Consider the following 21,367-nt stretch of genomic DNA (forward strand, 5'->3'; position numbering starts at 1 on the left):
TGCTCGATCGTGCAGATTTACACTCTATAACATCAGAAAGATCCGACCCTTCTTATCTGAACATGCAGCTCAACTCCTTGTTCAAGCTCTTGTTCTCTCCAAACTGGATTACTGCAACTCTCTACTAGCTGGGCTTCCAGCTAACTCTATTAAGCCTCTTCAACTGCTCCAGAATGCAGCAGCACGAGTGGTCTTCAATGAACCCAATGAACGAGCACATGTCACTCCACTGCTAGTCCGTTTACACTGGCTGCCAGTTGCTGCTCGCATCAAATTCAAAGCTCTGATGTTTGCCTACAAAGTGACTTCTGGCCTTGCTCCTTCTTATCTGCTCTCACTTCTGCAGATCTATGTGCCCTCCAGAAACTTGCATTCTGTGAATGAACGTCGCCTCGTGGTTCCATCCCAAAGAGGGAAGAAATCACTTTCGCGAACGCTCACGCTCAATCTGCCCAGTTGGTGGAATGAACTCCCAAACTGCATCAGAACAGCAGTGTCACTCGCTATTTTCAAGAAACGACTAAAAACTCAACTATTTACTCTCCACTACACTTCCTAATCTGCAATTGCCTCTCTGAATATCACACTAACTGTACCAAAAAAAAAAAAAAAAAAAAAAAAACTAATACTACTAATACTTCCCTTCTAAGACTTTACAGACCTGAAACTTGCCTATAGCACTTATTCTTTGTTGCTCTTAGTTGTGAAAATTGCTTCCTTGTCCTCATTTGTAAGTCGCTTTGGATAAAAGCGTCTGCTAAATGACTAAATGTAAATGTAAATGTAGGGTTATGACATAAGACTGACATAAAGCAGAATGACATGAGCAATACTGGCAGTGTCATGCTGTTATTAAAGTGCAAATAATAATATAAGAGGACATTTTCATATATTATGGAAAAATATAAGTTGTATTCAATTCATTTGTAATATTTGTAATATGCAGTTGAAAGCTAAATATTAACCAACCTCTGAAATGTTTATTCATTTTCAGGTATTTGCCTAAGTAAGTGATGTTTAAGAGAGCAATAAGATTTTCACAGTATTCACTATACACAGTATTCATTATATTTTAATCTTCTGAATAAATCTTAGTTCCTTTAGTTTGCCTTCTATAAAAGCAGCTTTTACATTTACAATATTTAGGATAAAATTTTGCTTGGCTACAAAACAATCCACTCTTGTAAAGTGACTTACCATGTTAACCTAATTATCCTAGTATAGCCTTTGATTAAACTGAGTACTAGTTTCTTGCAAAATAACTAGTAAAATATTAAGTATGCTCATCATTTCAAAGGCAAAAGAAATTAGTTATGAAAAACAGTACTTTTAAAAATGTGCAAATGCAAAACAGATGGATTCTACACTCATCAGCCAACTTATTAGGTATATGTTAGTAGTACTTGTTGGACCCCCTTTTGCCTTCAGAACTGGCTTAATCCTTCGTGGCATAGATTCAACAAGGTACTGAAAATATTCCTCAGAGATTTTTCTCCATATTGACAGGATAGCATCACACAGTTCCTGCAGATTTGTTGGCTGCACATCCATGATGCGAATTTCTTGTTTCACCACATCTCAAAGATGCTCTATTGGATTGAGATCTGGTGACTATGGAGGCCATTTGAGTACAGTGTAGTACAGAGTCAAGTTTAAGAAACCGGTCTGAGATGATTTGCGCTTTATTACATGGAGCGGTACGCTGTGGTCATGAAGGGATGGACATGGTCAGCAACATTTCTCAGGTAGGCTGTGGCATTGACATGATTCTTGTTGATGCCAAAATCTGACCCTACCATCCAAATGTCGCAGCAGAAATCGAGACTCATCCGACCAGGCAAGGTTTTTCCAGTCTTCGATTGCCCAATTTTGGAGAGCCTGTGGGAATTGTAGCCTCCTGTTCTTAGATGACAGGAGTGGCACTCGGTGTGGTCTTCTGCTGCTGTAGCCCATCCGCCTCAAGGTTCAGCGTGTTGTGCGTTCAGAGATGCTCTTCTGCATACCACGGTTGTAAGGAGTGGTTATTTGAGTTACTGGAATCAACAAGGCATTTGCGCCCACAGAACTGCCGCTTACTGAAAATTTTCTCTTTTTCTGACCATTCTCTGTAAACCTTAAAGAGCCCATATTATACATGAAATAGGGTCATATCTTGGTTGTAAGGGTCTCCAACAACAGTCTAATATGCATGCAAGGTCAAAAAACACTTTCATGGTCTTATAATCTGCATTTATTTTTAGCTAATTATTCCAGCGACTCCTGTATGAATCGTCCAGTGATTCATTTGTTCCCAAACCCCTCCTTAGCGCGGAGCTAATCTGCGCTGATTGGACCGATGACAGTCTGTCGCGATTGGTCGACTGCCTTCGGTCAGAGAGGGAAATGGCCAATAGCTAATCAGCAATTTAAAAAGTAATCACAGTTCATACACGCTCGATAGTGTAGACGTGGATTTTAGCTGCCACACTATGGCGAGTGGATAGTGCCACGGATAACCGAACGAAGGAGACAGTCGTGTACTCGCCATACCACACACACACAAAAACACACACACACCTCCGGATGACAACGCTCCCGCTTCCGCCCGCACCCGCCAGGTTTTAGCCTGAGAACCCGCTCCGTTTTCTGCCCGCCGCGCCCGGTCCCGCTAGAGCGGAGAACACAACCAAAAATCACCCAGTATACAGTCCAGACAGCCAAGCTGTCTTCGCTCTCTCTCTCTCTCTCGCTCTCTCTCATACGCGCGCACTAACACACACACAAGCACCACGCAGACTCTCTCTTTCTAATTCGCATAGCAATATCCGTGATATTGCTAGACAGCCCGCTCCCGTCCCAAATTAAACCCGTTACCGACCGCTCCCGCGATTTATTCGGAAATTTATTCCCGCGCCGCAGAAATCTGGCGCGGGGACAGCCGCGGGAATAAATTTCCGAATAAATCGCGGGAGCAGAACTCTAGCACGGAGCTCCATAAACAAACAGCACGCGTCGCGTTTTAAACGTGACTTTGCACGCGATAAGAGAATATAGCCAGTTAACCTGATACAGTACACGCGGTTACAAGTAACAAATCACAACTAAATACATTTGCAAGCTAGAGTAAACGAGGCAACAACTTTAATCGCACGTACTTACACTTGAGAAATGGAGGAAGAAACCCATCCTGACGTCCAGCAGTTACTCTTTACTGATCCTTCCTTTAACAAACTCAGATGAAGTATTCTTTGTAGCATGTAGCTTCCAGAAGTTTCCAACTGCTTGGTTATAATGCTGATGTTTCATCTTTGGGTAGAGACTCAATATAATGTCCATCTGCAGTGTGACTTCAATCGACCGGCATGTTTGTGTGCGTGTGTTTGTGGGTGTGCGTGTGTTTGTGGGTGTGTGTGTGTGTCTGGGTTTCTGCGTCAGAGGGCGGGGCCTCAGGTTTGAAATCTCCTGGGTTTGCGCGTGCACGTGAATAACTTGGTTTCGTTCGTACGTCATGGCGAAACACCTAATGAGTCGGTATCAAGGCGACTCGTTTGAAGCACTATGAGTCGACTCTTTTATAGATGAATCAACCGTTTTAAACACTGTATTCTTACAGATTTAAGCCTTAGCTGGATACTTCACTTCACTTAGAGCTGTGTTACACACTACATGGAGGGGAATTTTCAAAAACCCATAATATGGGCTCTTTAAAGATGGGTGTGCGTGAAAATCCCAGTAGATCAGGAGTGTCTGAAATACTCAGACCAGCTCGTATGGCACCATCAACCATGCCACATTCAAAGTCACTTAAGTCACCATTCTACCTTATTCTGATGCTCGGTTTGACCATGTCTAAATGCTGAAATGCATTGAGTTGCTGCCATGCGATTGGCTGATTGGAATTTTGCATTAATGAGTGGTGGGACGTGTACCTAATACAGTGGCCGGTGAATGTATATAGTACTTTACTTCTACACTGTGAATCAAATTCAAATGCACTACGTCTGCAATTTTCCAGCATCAGTTACACCAGTTTCTCAACCACGTTCTTGAAAGACCACCTGCTCCGCAAATTCTTCATGTCTCCTTAACCAAACACATCTGATTCAGATCTTTAGCTCATTAGCAGAGACTGAAAGACCTGTTATGGGTGTGACAGATAAAGGAGATATCCAAAACATGCAGTGTTGGTGGTTCTCCAGGAACATGGTTGAGAAACACTGAGTTACACAACTACACTTTCCTTAGTAAATATTCTACTGTGGCCTCATGGCAAAGTACAATGTCAATCCAATATCTAGAAGTAGTTTGTCATCTGTCTTCTTTTCACCTACTTTATCTAATTAAGACACTACTCATCTCACATGATATGTTTATGTACTGTACACGTACTCTGATATAAATCACACTGTTTATAAATGAAAAGGAAAAACTTTTTATACCCAGAACTTGACACAAAAGCATACCAAGATGTCGAGCTGTGAGAATTTCCGCTTTTTACAAGCTTGTTGCTTCTGGCTTTGTGGCCAGCGTAAGTCATCATAAAGCAAAAGAGAAGCAAGCAGAACTACATTGGTAAAGGCATTGTAGGGCCAGTTCAAACCACAAAGACATGAGCAGTCAGAAAATTTCTTGCACTCTATCAGTGTGTGTGGGCAACTGTCTTCACTAACTGAACATGCTGATTTGGCAGATGTCAGGTGCTAAACTTTTTGTTAGACGTGCTGTGATGTTATCTGAGTGTGTGAGGGTATGAATAGGTCTTTAGAGAACTATATTTGTAGGTGAAGTATACATTTTCAAGTTGAGAGAAGCATGATAGATGTGCAACAACAACAAACTTTTCACTAGGCATTTGACATGGTTATATTTCCGGCTGATACTGAAACACTGATTGTCTTATCTTGTTTTTTTATATTATTTTTATATATCTTATTTTTTATAATAGGTGAATTGAATAAGCTAAATTGGCTGTAGTGTGGTGTGTGTGTGTGTGTGCGTGCGTGCGTGCGTGTGTGAATGAGAGTGTATGGCAGGGGTCACCAAACTTGTTCCTGGAGGGCCGGTGTCCTGCGGATTTTAGCTCCAATCCTAATCGAACACACCAGATCAAGCTTATCAAGCTCTTACTTGGTATACTTGAAACATCCAGGCAGGTGTGTTGACGCAAGTTGGAGATAAACCCTGCAGGGACACCGGCCCTCTAGGACCAGGATTGGTGACCCCTGGTGTATGGGATGGTTCTCAATACTGGGTTGCGGATGAAAGGGCATTTGCTGTATAAAACATCCACTGGAATAGTTGGTGATTCATTTTGCTCTGGCGACCTCTGAAATAGAGACTAAGGTGAAGGAAAATAATTGAATGAATGTGATATAGTGGCTGCCTTCATCAGTTGGTGTGAAACTTAAGGTGGCTGAGAGAACTTAACATGCTGCAATTTGAGATAACCCATATAATTATGAAAAACAATTTACACCAGCAAATTAAAAAAGATCTTCATCAGTTTGACAGCACACATGCTGCAAATCCTCAAAACGTAAACACATTTTTTAAAAACTTGCTACATTTTCACACAACACAAACTATTAATACAACATGCTGCATTTTCTCACAAAGCTAACAATTTATGAAAATGCTCTTTATGTTTTTTACAATGCCTTCAAACATCAGGGAACACAACAGAGATGATTCAAGAGGACACTAAAATGTGACGGACCCGGCTCTTTACGTTATGGTTATTTGGGCTGATAAAATAAAAAGACATGGGAATCAGGATGTTAAAATGAACAAACAAAAAACTCGACTTTCAAAGATCACCTACAACTTCACTGAGAAAATGTAAACAACTTATAAAAACATCCCATAATGTAAATCGGTTGTCATTTGATAAGAATATGTCAATACCTCAATTTTGACAAAAATGTCTGATAGAACCTTATAATTCTAAGGTGATGATTTGTGTAAGTTAAGCAGGATAATAAACGTTCTGGTAGAAATTCAACATGGTTATAGTTCTGGCTGCTTTATTCTGTCTTATCTTGGCTTTTTAATTTTAGTTTTCATGATAATTTTGTGTCTGTTAATGCAAACAACATACATTTTGTCAAAAAGGCGTATTTTTTAGACAGTTTATAAAGCTCTGTTAAACACTGTAAACTCATTAAGGGGACTTCAAGTGAAAAAGTCCCCCCTGAAACCTATTAAAATGGCAATATTTCATCACAGAGCCATAACAGGCTTGTATTTTGTTGCCAAGGCTTCAGAATTGTAAATATTTTTTAACAAAATAGTTGGTCACATGTTACTGTTAGTTATTGTTGGTTAATTCGAGTTATTATTGGTTAATGTTGGTTATTATTAGTTATTGTTGGTTAATGTTAGCTACTGTTGGTTAATGTTGATCAGTGTTAGTAAATGTATTTACCAGCATGAACATACAATGAACAAATGTATTGTCTTTAACATCAACAAAGATGAATAAATACTGTAATAAATGTATTGTTCATTGATTGTACATATTGCGTATTGTAAAGTATCAACAAATAGTTTTTGTAATATGTGATATTAGGGTCTTCAGGGCAAAAATGCACCCATCAAAATCCAAAAATGCAATATTTCATCCTAGTTTAATAAAAAAAAATCACACGTAACCCTTGTTAACACGATTCATTTAGTTGTCTTTAACAGTTTCTCTCTGCATTTGTTTGTGTGAAGTGATCTCAATATGCTTTTTCAGGTAACGGTGTATGGTGATGGTACAGGGGTCCCTCTCTGTCTGAAAGACTGGGCACTGTTGGACTACGACTATCTAAAGACAGAAGGAGAAAACTACAAAACCCCACACTGCATCGCAGAGACTATTCAGCCTCTGACCCAGAAAATCAAAGAGTGAGTGGAACTTTTCTCCTGCTCTCTCTCATCTGCTCACGTGTGTGTGTGTTTGTTTGTTTGTTTGTTTGTTTGTGTGTGTGTGTGTAGGCGGATGTTTTGTAGGTTTGCTACTAACTTGCCTATTTTTTTTTCAGCTGATCTGTCTGAATTTGAGAGTTGTTTTGCTGTCGTTTCATTTCACACTGATGAAGTTGAGAGCTTTAGGAAATCACTGTAAACTGATGAGTTTGTAAAGGATAATTGTGCCTAAAATGATTGTAAAGAATCAAAAAGTATCTAAATAAAAAAATACAATTGCTATAAACAAACCATTAACTAAGATTTTTAGCTCAATAAAGAACTACAGTACTTTGCTGCTTAGTATTGTTAGTGAGGTATTAGTTAGGTTTGTGTGTTTGGTAGGTTTAGGGATATAGATTAGAATCAAATACTTTTTAAGTGCTAATAAACAGCCAGTATATTGATAATAAGCAAGTAGCTAATAATAGAAATTGGTACTCAAACTAAAATGTTACCACACACTGGAACCAGTCTGATTAAAGCTCAACTATGGTATAAATAGGATATTATAGCCTGTCAATTTTCAAGGAAGACTGAAAAAAGACGTACACTGATAAAAAAGTCAATATATTTATGGGAATATTTTTTGCAATAGGAATTCAAATCTGGCTGATACTGAAACACTGCATTTTTAGCTTATTTTATACCAGGTACCAGGGGCATACCAAAGGGGGGTGGGGGTGGTATGTTCCCCCACTTTTAGAGCCAGACCATTTAGAAACAGGTGATTGATGATTATATGAACATAAACTTTTGGCTCTCATTCAGCTGTCCCATCCACTTTTAAAATGTCCACTACGCCCCTGCCAGGTACACAAAAATGTTACTTAATAGTTTTAATAAGTTCATGATCTTCCTCACCTGCTCATGACCATCAGGGTAAAAATATCCCTATTGAAACTATTGAAATACAATTGAACACCTATTAAATCCTGAATGTTTCATTCCAGTATCATTTAAGCAGACAGTCCAACACTCTTTTGTAACTTTATAGTTTATTTCAGTGTCTTCTTGTCCTCAGGCTCAGAGAGCATGGAGCCACTGCACTGGGACCTGCAGCCCTCATCTCTGTTGCCATGGCATCACAGTTCACTGGTTCAAAAGTCAGTTGTCATAAAGTCTGTCACTAAACCTGTCTTAGTGATAAATGCTGTTAACACATAGTCTTGTCTACATTTATCTGTCTATTGATTTGTTTTTCACTCACTAGCCACTTTGTTAGTTATACTTTGCTAGAAGTGGGTTGAACCCGAAAGCATTCAACAAGGCACTCAGACATTTTGTGTGGCAACAGTATGCGAATACAGCCAGCCTCTAATGGTAAAAATTATTCATTCAATTTTTTTTTATTATCACACTTTTTAAAAACAGTGTGTCGAAACACTTTGATTGACATTCTTTCTGTGTACATGCCATTAGAGGAGGAAAGCCCTGCCCAATAGTGATTGATAGTGCCTAATCTCTTCCTCTGTGGCATAGACAGCCCTAAGTGAGAAGCAGCCGTCCACCATTACGCCTGATTCACACGGGGCTTTAGCGTCAAAGCTTGACAGGGGGTGTGTTTGAAGTCAGGGCTGATGCGAGTGTCATAGGAGGGTCAGCCAATAAAGTTAGTACGCAATCGGCCACTGTCTGAGCTGGGGTATTTGCATAAAGCCATCTGATTGTCTGACACTTCTGTTAGTGCTTGAAAAGTTGAGAAATTCACAGCTTCTGCAGGTAGACGGATCCACAATTCAGTTTGGCAACGCTTGATGTCACCAAGCGTTGACACTGACGCCCCGCATGAATGGGCCATTAGAGTTTTTGCCATACCTTCTGAAGTAAAAATCCTCGACTAAGGCCTTGTTTACACTAATACGTTTTAGTTTGAAAACGCTTAAGTTTTGCTGTGGTTACGCCATCCGTCCACTCTACCCAGGAGTTTTCGAGTGCCGAAAACGGATGCTGAAGAGGCTGTTTTAGTTTTAAAACACTGCTGCTCCATGTTGGTGTGACACAGAGACATCTGAAAATTTAGGCATGGCTGCAGATGTTCTGACAAGGACTTTTCCTCAATATTAAGTAGTCTACACAAAGTTCAGTCTTGCATCCTCTCCTTGTAAGTTCAGACTTTTCAAGTTTGATATGGAAAACAAACTCCGGTCCCAAGGACACGTTGGGTACATCTTCAAAGGTAACAGTGTACTCTATAACTTCATTAACATCACCCTGGCTACGCTGTTTCACTTTTTTTAACAATAGAATAAAAGCATGATATAAGGAACTGCCTATTTTCATTTTGATATTAGCAACTAAACAGACACCAAAAATGTTGAGGCGTCGTGTAGCTGCATATTTATATGACTGTCATCTTTAGTGTATGCATATTTATAACAAAACGGTGCCTATAACATACCTGCCTCCTATCATTTTCCTTTAAAATACGAAACATACCCTCTCTTTTGCTGAATATCAGTTTTAATAATCAATAATGGCCATTATAAAAGTATAACATGCAATACGTTTATACATTATAGCATATATAGGCAAGCAATCAGTCAAATGTGCAGAATCAGTGTACATGTTACATAAATTAATATATTATCTTTGCGCTCAGCCAAAACACGTTACCTGAGAGCAAGTAATAGATTCAAAAGACCAACGTCGGTGAATGTCGTTAGATATAGACAAGATGAATTAAATATCACGTTTAAGAAATTTAGTGAGATTAGATCCAGCGGTAGATCGTTGATGAACAGTCCGACGTGCACAGCTCTCATCTGTGTGACACATCCGATGTGCGTTTTCAGCAGTGTAATGTAGACGGAGAGCTGTTGTGACGGTAGTCACAAACGGTAGTGTGGAGGTAGCTCGTTTTCATTCTAAAACACAGCTTTAAAACTAAAACATATTAGTGTAAGCAGGGCCTGAGACTATTTATCACCAATAAAACCATCAATCTAAATTAATTAATTCTTTCCAAATAGGACTATTCAAGTTATCTGGTAAAATTGTATTCATATTGCAATATATATATACTTGAACTTGAGACTTTTGGATCAGGCAAAACTTTTCCACTCATCTGTTGTCCAGTTATGTTGAGCCAGCATGACTGTGTCACTTGTGTCCCGTGCCCAGAGATGCTCTTTAGCAGAAGTTGGTTGTAACAAGTGGTTACCTTTCTACTGCTGTCAGTGAGACATCTCACCCAAAGAACTGCCACTCGCTTCAATTTTCTGAACATTCTCTTTAAACCCTTGAGCTCATTGTGCATGAAAATTCCAGTAGATCAGCAGTTTCTCAAATACTCAGACTAGCCTGTCAAACACCAAGTCATTTAAGTCATCTTTCTTCCTCTTTCTGGTGCTCAGTTTAAACTTCTTGACCCGATCAACAGGCTTTAAAAAGCTAAAATGTGTACCTAATTAATTGGCCTGTTTCTGTCTCAACCTCATTCTTTGACGTATACGTGGGCATGGCCATTGAAAACTGGTATTTTCTTATTGTATTGATTGGGTTTTTTATTCATAGCCATGAACACTTTTGTTGTTTGTTATTTTGACTTTTGTTATTCTTAGTCTTTCCAAGAATCATAAAACAATCACAGAAAAGAGCATTGCAGATAAAGTCAATACATGCATAAAACATAATGTTTTGTTTCAGGTTATCATTTGCACAGATGGGCAGGCAAACATAGGCCTGGGCCAGTTAGACCAGGAGTCTTCTCATTGTCCCACCCCTTCGCCTTACTTCTACAATCAGTTAGCACATTTTGCTGCTGAAAAGGGGTGAGTGACTGCATGACATGTTATAGATATATTATGTTAGAAATAATTGACAATGATCAAATAAACAAGCACACCCACAGAAAGAGGAAAAACATGATGCTGAATTATAACGATGGTCTATCGTTGTGGTCATTTTCAGTGTGATTGTGTCCGTGATGACGTTTGAAGGAGAAGACTGTCGTCTAGCGGAGGTCGGGAAGTTGGCTGATCACACAGGAGGAAGAGTGAGTGATTTCTCATCTACAGCTGTATAATACTTCTGTATTCAACAATTTGGCTCATGTTGCCACTACCTTTAATGCATAGCTCATCTAAAAATACAAATCTGTCATCGTTTACCTTCCCTTGACTTGTTCCAAACCAGTTTGTTCAAAAGTATTTTATTGAACATGTTAGATATGAAGCATACCGTACAAATAGCTTTTCACTTTCTTTCTTTTTTCCACAACAAACAAACCCATCGCACACATATACATTTTGGTTCTATAAAAATATATAAATAATATTAAGATAAAATACAAATAAATAATAATATAAAGTAAAATATATTTTACTCTCATATAAAAGGAAAGAAAAAATAGGGAAAGGTTCTACTCTTCTAAAATGATTGAGGGGTCCATCTTCTTTATGTGATCTAAAACAGGTTGCCAGATGAGAAAAAACATATCAGTACAACCTCTTACAGTATATGGCATTTTTTTCTAAGGTCAGGTGGTGTAGGAGTTCCATAAGTCATTGCTTAAAGGTTGGAGGAAATTTTTCCTTCTATTTCAGCAATATTAACCTTCTAGCTAAAAGCGTAGCAAAGGCAATCACATTTATCTTGCTTTTATTAAAACATAAGGACTGTGATGTGATACCAAAAATTGAAATTATGGCCTCAGGTTCTATATAGGTATTTAATGTGTCTGAGAGAAATTTGAATAGCTGCCAGAAATCCTTTAATTTTAAACAGGCCTAAAACATATGAGATTAGCTGGCTCAATATTACATCCTTCACAATTAGGCTCTATATTCGGTATCGGTTTGGTTAGTTTCACTTTGGACCAATGTAATCTATGTACTATGTAAATTGTATAACTCTGTTTTAAACAAGTTGAAGATGAGTGAATATTGTTTATAACGGATTGCCACATGTCTTCTGATAATTCTATCTCCACTTCCACCTCTCATCTTTTTAATCGCACTAGGGCTTCCAGATTGTAGGGATTAATTATAGAATATATTTTGCCAATTAGTCCCTTTGTTGTTTCAAAACATTTTTTTTTTCTATTGAATATTTTGAAGAATGTTGGCGGGAAAAACAACCTATAGCTATGTTATCCACAAAACTGGAAAATGATAATAATTATATTTATATATATATATATATAGCACCTTTAAAAGTAGCATCTCAAGGCACTTTTCAGACATATAACGTGAAGCACTAAAAGATAAATACAAGGATGAATGCTGAGAAAAAATATAATAAAACAAATTTAAAGCACATAAATTAATAGTAATAGATCTAAAAATGTAATAAAAGCTACCCTGAAGAAATAATTTTTAAGGGAGGATTAAAAAATACTTATTTTGCATTGCGAATATATCAGAGGGTAAAGAGTTCCATAATTAAGGTGCCAATGAAGCGAATGCCTGGTCTCCCATAGATTTTAGCCATGTTGACTGAGCAGTTAAAAGACCAGCATCAGTCAGGCATAATGCACATCTAGGAGTGAATGGGATTCAAAGCTCAGATAAATATTGTGGTGCTAAACCATTCAAGGCCTTGTATGCAAGCATGAGGATTTTAAAATCAATCCGAAAACTGACAGGAAGCCAGTGCAAATTTTTTTTAAAAGTTGGAGTTATGTTGTTATGTACACTAACTTGTTTAGGGTAACGTTTAGAGCTCCAGCCAGCAAATCCTTACTATAGTCACAGGGTGTCCGCGGGGTCTTAAAAAGTATTTAAAAGCTTAAATGCTATTTTGCAAGGTATTCAGTTTAATATTATTTTTGATTATGCAGTGTATAGTTGTGTGCTAAAGTTTGCCTGAATTAAATCTGCAAATATCAGGATGTTGTGTAGTTTATGAAATCAATGAAATCCTGCTAGATCTGACATCCTGCTGCTTTTTTTACTTCAGTTTCCAAGGTAACACCATTATTCTTTAAATCTATATGCGCTAACCGACTGAATTAGCTAGATTTAATAGATTTTTATTCAGTATATGAATAATATTTTAGTTTGGGATTAATTTCTTACATTAATATTTAGTAAATATACTGTTAGATAAAATCTCGCCAGTGTTTCCAGTTGAAACCTGGTAGTTATAATGTATGGAAAGAGTCTTAAAAAAGGTCTGAAAAGGTATTGAATTTCACTCTCTGATTTTTTTATATACTCTGAGTCAATACGGGAAAATACAAAGGTGTTAATGGCATATACATTTGAAAATAAAGCACAGTTTCTATCCAATGAGTCAAAGAGAACAAAATCGTCACTTCTTGATGAATTTGCACCAAATAACAATAAGAAAAATGGAATTTGTTGTGGTAGGAGAGTCCACTGTGGACCTTTTTTTCCTATGTAATAAATGACTTGTGCCTCAGAGGATGAAGATAAAAACGAATGCACGGTGGCTTTTGAAGGTGTGAGACGCTCTTTGGAAGCTTAGACGCTCAAGACAGTTCTGGAGGTAATAATACTGAACCACTGTGATGACGGACATTGGCTAAGGCTTTTTAGAATGACCCAAACAACATTTCAGATTAGTGGTGTAAAGGATCGCAAATCTCACGGTTCAGATCACGTTATGGTTTTTTAGTCAGGGATTAGACCATTTTTCAGATCAGCCAAAAAGGGAGGAGAAAAATGCAATGTGCTTTCCATTTATTTCATAAACAGTACTGCAAGACACTTTTGGCTTTTGGTTTTAACAAACAGAAATTAGAAGCTGTAATTTTATTAAAGATAAAATTAAGAAATCAGCTGAATAAAAAATGTAAAATATTTAGTAGTGTGAAAAATTCACTACTAATGTTGCTGATAATGCTAAATATATAAATCTAACATTTTAATTTGTACAGCCCATATATATTTTAGTCTCTTTTTGAATAAATTATTTAGTTATTCACTTATCAAACTTCACGTTTCATTGCTAGATGTGTCATTTTTAAAGAATTATTCAGTGGCACATTTTTAACGGCTGGTTGTCGCCACCTATTGGTTAAATAATGTAATTACTGCCTACAACTTTCATTTTTAAACGTTGATAACGGCATATGACTGTGATTTTAATCTTTACCATAAACATCAGTTGTTATATCTGTCACCGGCTCGGTCCCAGCTATTCCCTTCACTAACCAGCAGAGGTCATCATCACCGGACTATTGACATTACGTCATCCATCTACACTGATTTCAGACACACCTGACACACATCTTCAATCACATTCCACACACATATAAGCAGCACTCTCACGCTGCTTCAGTGCGAAGTCTTGTTTTGCCCTGCAGACATCTCTGAGCGTTTTCCCTGACTCTGATTACTTCTTGTTGCCAACCCGGACTGTTTATTGACCCTGTATTTGTATTGCCGCCTGCCCTGAACTATTGCCTGCCTTTGGACTCTGATTCTCTGCTGCCAGCCCCGATCCCAGCCTGTTAACCGATGCCGATTTCTAGTCACCTGTCTGCGACACCGTACTCTACTGCTATTCACTTGAGTATATACTTCTTCTTGTTGTATCTCATTTATACAATAAACGTACTGCACATGGATCCATCTTTGTCTGAGCATTCGTTACAGAAGACTTCGCCAACATCGGATCCCGCAGCCATGCAAAAGTATTCTACGGAACTTCAAGCTCAAGCCCAAACACTCTAGGTTCATCAACAACAACTCACTCACCTCACTCAACTCACGGAGGAATTGGTGAAGGCATTACAAGGTCTGAACATCTCTGCTCAGTCACCAATGGAAAGCTTTGCTTTCAACGCTCCTCCCGGCGAAAACCCCAGTGCTGCACAAAACCCACGATTGGCTCTTCCTGAGAAATATGGAGGTAATCCAGCTAAATGTAAAGGATTCCTACTACAGTGTCAGCTATTTATTTCCCAACAGCCATATATGTACACAACAGAGAAGAGTAAAATAGCGTTTGTCTGTTCGCTACTCACCGACAAAGCCCTGGAGTGGGCTACCGCCATCTGGCAACCAAGCACCCCTACGTTCGCCACTTTTGCAAGCTTTTTGCAAAAATTTCGCACTGTGTTCGAACATCCTGAGGGAGGTCGCAGCGCTGGTGAGGAGTTGTTAACTATTCAACAAGGCAACCAAACTGCCGCCGACTTCGCTCTTCACTTCCGCACACTGGCAGCCCAGACTGGATGGCTGGATGATACATTAAAGACACTATATCGTAAAGGTCTCGACCCAGAGTTGCAAACTGAACTAGCTTGTCGTGATGAGGGAAAAACATTGGACCAATTCATTGAACTTTCTATACGCCTGGACAACCTCATACGAGCTCATAAACCACTTCACTCTTTGTCACCCCTCAGCCTAAGACCCAGATTACCCTCAAGCAACCCTCCGGAACCCATGCAAATTGGTCACACTCCACTAACCTCCGAAGAACGGGAACGCCGATTCCAGTTCAATCTCTGCATGTACTGTGGCCTGCCAGGACATATTAAGGCCCGGTGTCCAGTGAGACCCTCCTCCAGATCGCTCCCGGTGAGTTCAGCTCTCTGTTCCTCTATAAATAACCAATGCATAGAAGTTCCCATCTCCCTGACTGTCAATGGTTCTGTAATTAATTTGACCGCTATGATCGATTCAGGAGCCGCCGGTAATTTTATGGATAAGACGTTTGCTGATGACCACAACATCCCCTTATTCTCTTGTTCTTCTCCCATTTCAGTCACGGCGGTAGACGGGCGCCCCCTAGGGACAGGAAGAATAATTCACTCTACATCCAATCTCTCACTCAGAACAGGTTCCCTCCACTGTGAATCCATCAAATTACTAATTATTAATTCTCCTCGTTATTCCGTGATCTTGGGTCTGCCGTGGTTAAAGAAACATAACCCTCTTATTTCATGGCGGAAGGGTGAGATCATAAGTTGGGACAAGGAATGCCTACAAGATTGCTTACAAACTGTATCACCCTTACAAGTCAGCTCCATTACAACCACAGAGAAAATTATTCCCCGTTCGGAAATTCCTGAAGAATATCACGACCTGACCGAAGCATTCAACGAGCAAAAGGCCACCGAGTTACCACCGCACCGTGAGTATGACTGTGCAATTGAGCTTTTGCCCGGAACGACCCCCCCACGGGGAAGAATATTCCCTTTATCCCAAACTGAAACCGAAACCATGAACGCATACATTGAGGAGGAACTCAAGAAGGGATTTATTCGTCATTCCACGTCACCTGCATCAGCCGGTTTCTTCTTCGTGGAGAAGAAGGACGGTGGATTACGCCCATGTATCGACTACCGGGGGCTCAACGCAATTACAGTCAAGTACAGGTACCCTCTGCCTCTAGTCCCGGCAGCTCTAGAATTATTACGCACTGCCAAGTACTTTACTAAGCTCGATCTCCGTAGTGCTTACAATTTGATTAGAATAAAGAAGAACCATGAGTGGAAAACTGCGTTCTCTACTAGTAGCGGCCATTATGAATACTTGGTCATGCCCTTCGGACTAGCAAACAGTCCCTCTGTGTTCCAAGCATTTATTAATGACGTCTTCCGAGACATGCTTAATCGCTGGGTCATTGTCTATATCGATGACATCCTGGTCTATTCTGAATCCCTAGAAGAACACATCAGTCACGTAAGGGCAGTGCTTCAACGACTAATCGAACACCGATTATATGCAAAACTAGAGAAGTGTGAATTCCACCAAACATCCATCTCCTTCCTAGGATACATTATTGGCACTGAGGGTGTGGCCATGGATGAGCAGAAGGTGCAAGCAGTATTAAAATGGCCCAAACCCAGAACCATTAAAGAGCTCCAAAGATTTCTTGGCTTCGCGAATTTCTATAGACGTTTCATTCGAAACTTCAGTTTGGTTGCTTCCCCACTCACCAGTTTGACCAGAGGGAAAGGATCAATTATCAAATGGAACGACACGGCTGAGAGGGCATTTGCCAAATTGAAACACCGCTTCGCCACCGCTCCCATCCTTCATCATCCAAATCCTGAGTTACCCTTCATCGTGGAAATTGACGCATCCAACACGGGCATCGGCGCAATATTATCCCAGAAACAGGGTTCTCCATCCAAATCTCATCCATGTGCATTCTTTTCCCGTAAGCTTAACTCCGCGGAACAGAACTATGATGTGGGCAATCGGGAACTTCTCGCCATGAAAGCCGCTATGGAGGAGTGGAGACACTGGCTGGAGGGCGCTAAACACAAATTCACGGTAATAACGGATCACAAGAATCTTGAATACATACACTCTGCTAAAAGACTCAATCCCAGACAGGCTCGATGGGCACTATTCTTTACCCGATTCGACTTTACGGTAACATATATTCCGGGCTCAAAGAACGTCAAGGCAGACGCATTATCCAGAATATTTGAAGAGGAGGTGGTGGAGCAGAAGGAGGAAACTATCTTAGAGAAATCCTTGGTACTGTCACCTATCTTGTGGGATATCACTACTGAGATCGCTCAGGCTCAAACGCAGGAACCACGCCCACCGAATTGCCCCGCAGAGAAAACTTTCGTTCCTACAACCTTGCGGACACGATTGATCGGTGAAATACACAACAACCCCAGCTCCGGGCACCCAGGTATAAGCGGAACAATGGAACTGGTACAGAATAAATTTTGGTGGCCCAACATGCTGACGGACATCACAAGATTTCTCAACAATTGCCGTCTATGTAATATGCACAAGCACTCCCGAAAGCTACCGGCCGGATTATTACAACCCTTACCCACCCCCCGCAGACCATGGTCCCATATAGCTATCGATTTTATAACGGATCTCCCCACATCTCAAGGCAATACCACTATTCTAACCATAATTGATAGATTTTCCAAGGCGTGCAGACTCATTCCCATTCCCAAACTTCCCACCTCTCTAGAAACGGCTGAACTCCTATGTAATAATGTCTTTCGATTTTATGGATTACCGGAGGATATTGTGTCAGACAGAGGACCCCAGTTCACATCCAGAGTATGGATGGCTTTCTTTAAAAATCTCAACATCAACATCAGTTTAACTTCAGGATACCACCCACAATCCAACGGACAAACCGAGAGGCTCAATCAGGAAATTACACGCTTTCTACGCACCTACTGCCACCAAAATCAAGCCGACTGGAGCAAGTATTTAATATGGGCTGAGTACGCTCAGAACTCGTTACGTAAGGCTGCTACGGGACTGACTCCTTTCCAGTGTGTACTCGGGTTCCAACCCCCACTATTCCCATGGTCTGGCGAACCCACTGAACTACCCGCTGTCAATGACTGGCTTCAGCGCAGTGAAGATACCTGGAACGCCGCTCACACACACTTATCACGAGCCATAAGGAGATTTAGAGAGCAGGCAGATCGCCGTCGACGCCCAGCACCAACATATACACCAGGACAATGGGTATGGTTATCAACCCGGGACCTCCGCATGAAATTACCATGCAAGAAACTCAGCCCCAGGTACGTGGGTCCTTTCAAAATCAATAAACAGATTACACCAGTATCTTTTCGCCTAGAATTGCCCAATAATTACCGTATTTCTCCCACATTTCATGTATCACTTCTCAAACCGGCTGCTGGTCCTGTGGAGGAGGAGAGGGAGTTGGCAGACGGTGCGCAGGGCTCCCCACCCATTGTCATTGACGGTGAAGAAACTTATCAGGTACACGACATCCTGAACTCCAGACGTCGGGGCGGGACACTACAATATCTGGTAGACTGGGAGGGGTACGGTCCGGAGGAAAGATCCTGGGTCAACAGAGCGGACATTCTGGACCCCAACCTTCTACAGAAATTTTATCAGGATCATCCGGAAATGCCGGCCCCTCGCCCTCGTGGAAGACCCCGACGTCGTTATCATCCTCACGTCAGGAGCCGTTCGCAGGAGGGGGGCTCTGTCACCGGCTCGGTCCCAGCTATTCCCTTCACTAACCAGCAGAGGTCATCATCACCGGACTATTGACATTACGTCATCCATCTACACTGATTTCAGACACACCTGACACACATCTTCAATCACATTCCACACACATATAAGCAGCACTCTCACGCTGCTTCAGTGCGAAGTCTTGTTTTGCCCTGCAGACATCTCTGAGCGTTTTCCCTGACTCTGATTACTTCTTGTTGCCAACCCGGACTGTTTATTGACCCTGTATTTGTATTGCCGCCTGCCCTGAACTATTGCCTGCCTTTGGACTCTGATTCTCTGCTGCCAGCCCCGATCCCAGCCTGTTAACCGATGCCGATTTCTAGTCACCTGTCTGCGACACCGTACTCTACTGCTATTCACTTGAGTATATACTTCTTCTTGTTGTATCTCATTTATACAATAAACGTACTGCACATGGATCCATCTTTGTCTGAGCATTCGTTACAATATCTAAACTATAAACTGTTATCCCAGTACTTCTGTGTTATTTGACTGTAACTTCATAACTAACTTAAAAGACTAAAGACTCGATCTCTTTCTTGATTTTTGCGTTTTCAAATTTGAATGCAGCGATTCGAAGGATTAATAAAACATGCAAATCAGCATCATTTATCATTTATGTTGCGTGGGTGTTGAGATCTTGATCTTTTAATGATTATCAGTTTACACTGAATTCATTGATGCAGGCTAAACAAGCAGTGACAGAAAACACCTTTAACAACCTATGGTTACAGATTTCCAACATTCTTCAAAATATCTTCTTTTGTGTTCAACAGAATAAAAAAAAACTCAAACTGGTTTGGAGCAAGTCAAGGCTCAAAATGATGACAGATATTTTTTTTTTTGGGGGGGGGGGGGGGGGGGGGGGGGGGGTTGGTTGTAAACAATCCCTTCATTAGGATCAAAATAATCTAATAAATAAATGTTGCAGATCTTAGATCAGATTTAAAAAAAAAAAAAAAAAAAAGGTAAATGAGGATTTCAGAAATCCCTAATAAGGGCGTTGCCATTCAATAATTTGGTCACATCTCACACACTTCTTGGCCATTGTTAACTCTGCAGAAATGCTAATTTGTCTACTGTTTCTGCTAAGAGCACTATGAGTCACCATATCTGTCACTTCACAGACTTTTAGCACATCCTGAATATTTAGAAGCTTAACCTGTTTTTAATGGTTTTAGTAACATAGCTTGAAGCCTTAAACAGAGAAACTGATACTCAGAACTAGTGACACCCACACATGCAAAGGAGGAGGGTTCAGTTTTTCCCCTTCTGCTGTATTTGAATCGGTGCTTTAAACAATGACTATTGGAAACTGGTGCACACATTTGCAAGACATCCATCACTAGTGGGTGCACAAGTTTAACATTAGTTTGAACTCTCTTTTTTTACCTAAAAATTAAAAATTCCTAAGCATTTACTCACACTTAAGTGGTTCAAAACTTTCATGAATTTCTGTCTTCATTTTAACACAACACAAGATATCCTGAATAATGTTAAATGTGAAAGCAACCACTGATGTCCATAGTAAGAACAAAAATGCATACTATGGAAGTCAATGGCTGTTTTTTTTCTAATATTATTCTGTACTGGTATATCTTAATTTGTGTTTAACAGAAGAGAGAAATTCAAACAGGTTTGAAACAAGTGGAGGGTGAGTAAATTGTGAGAAATGTTATTGTTTTGAAGATGAACTGTCTCTTAAAGAAATAAATAATCACCACAAAATTATCTTTGGCATCACAGGTTGAAATTTCAATCTATTAAGACATGAAACCATTATTTTAATTGCAATACTATTTCACAATATTATTGTTTTTACTGCAATCTCGATCAGTTAATGCAGCCTTGAAGAGCAGACGAAATATGAAAATGGAAGATCAGATGTTTTTAACCCTTATGTACTGTTGGGGATGTTTTCATCCACTCTGAGGTGATTTTGAGTCCTAATTTGGCCATAAGGTTTTCTGTTTCAGCTAGCAGAGTGATTTTTGGTGACAAATCTTATTTTGAGAAAATGCTTTGATTTATTTATTTTCAACTCAGCAATACACTCTGGGCAAATTCACTACCCCTTAGTTACATTAGATTAAAACATCCACTAAATTAAACTGCTGTAAGAATACATTAGATAAAAAACTACTGAATTGCTTAGTAAATTACAGGATTTTAACTCTTTACTTACCAAATTTATAAATGATTTAATGAAAAAAAGTACATATTATCAATATAAAAGTAATTGAGGACTGTATTTTTTAACCTTTTATCAAAATCTTCAACATGTGAAACAACATTGCATATGTTGCATTGTTGATTGATTTTCACTTTTTCTCCCTAATTTACTGTTGGTGGCTGTTTTGCCACATTGACTTATTATAATCAGATTTTTTTTATTACAAAACCATGACACCATATAATCATGCATTTTTGATTGTTGCATTTTTCCCTGTTGGGAAGATGTAAATTGTGTATTTTTAATGTTGATCATCAGTTGGCACCATTAACCCTTTAGATAGGCTTGTGCAAAAAAG

At 39.7% G+C, this 21,367-nt stretch overlaps 1 protein-coding gene across 3 annotated transcripts in view; it reads left to right on the forward strand.

Moving 5' to 3' along the window:
* The window catches only part of si:dkey-9k7.3, a 48,594-nt gene that overhangs the window by 13,720 nt on the left and 13,507 nt on the right, over positions 1–21,367 (forward strand). For all 3 annotated transcript variants that reach the window (XR_015495507.1, XM_087260830.1, XM_087260829.1), the window contains exons 10-13: positions 6,716–6,867; positions 7,952–8,033; positions 10,576–10,700; positions 10,840–10,924. Coding sequence is in view for 2 of the 3 variants with exons in the window: in XM_087260830.1 (XP_087116956.1) it covers positions 6,716–6,867; positions 7,952–8,033; positions 10,576–10,700; positions 10,840–10,924 (444 nt within the window). In the remaining variant the exon portion in view is untranslated. The remainder of the gene's footprint in view (positions 1–6,715; positions 6,868–7,951; positions 8,034–10,575; positions 10,701–10,839; positions 10,925–21,367) is intronic.

Source organism: Danio rerio, chromosome 7, assembly GCF_052040795.2.
Source record: "Danio rerio strain M-AB ecotype USA chromosome 7, GRCz13ab, whole genome shotgun sequence".
Classification (NCBI taxonomy): Eukaryota; Metazoa; Chordata; class Actinopteri; order Cypriniformes; family Danionidae; genus Danio; species Danio rerio.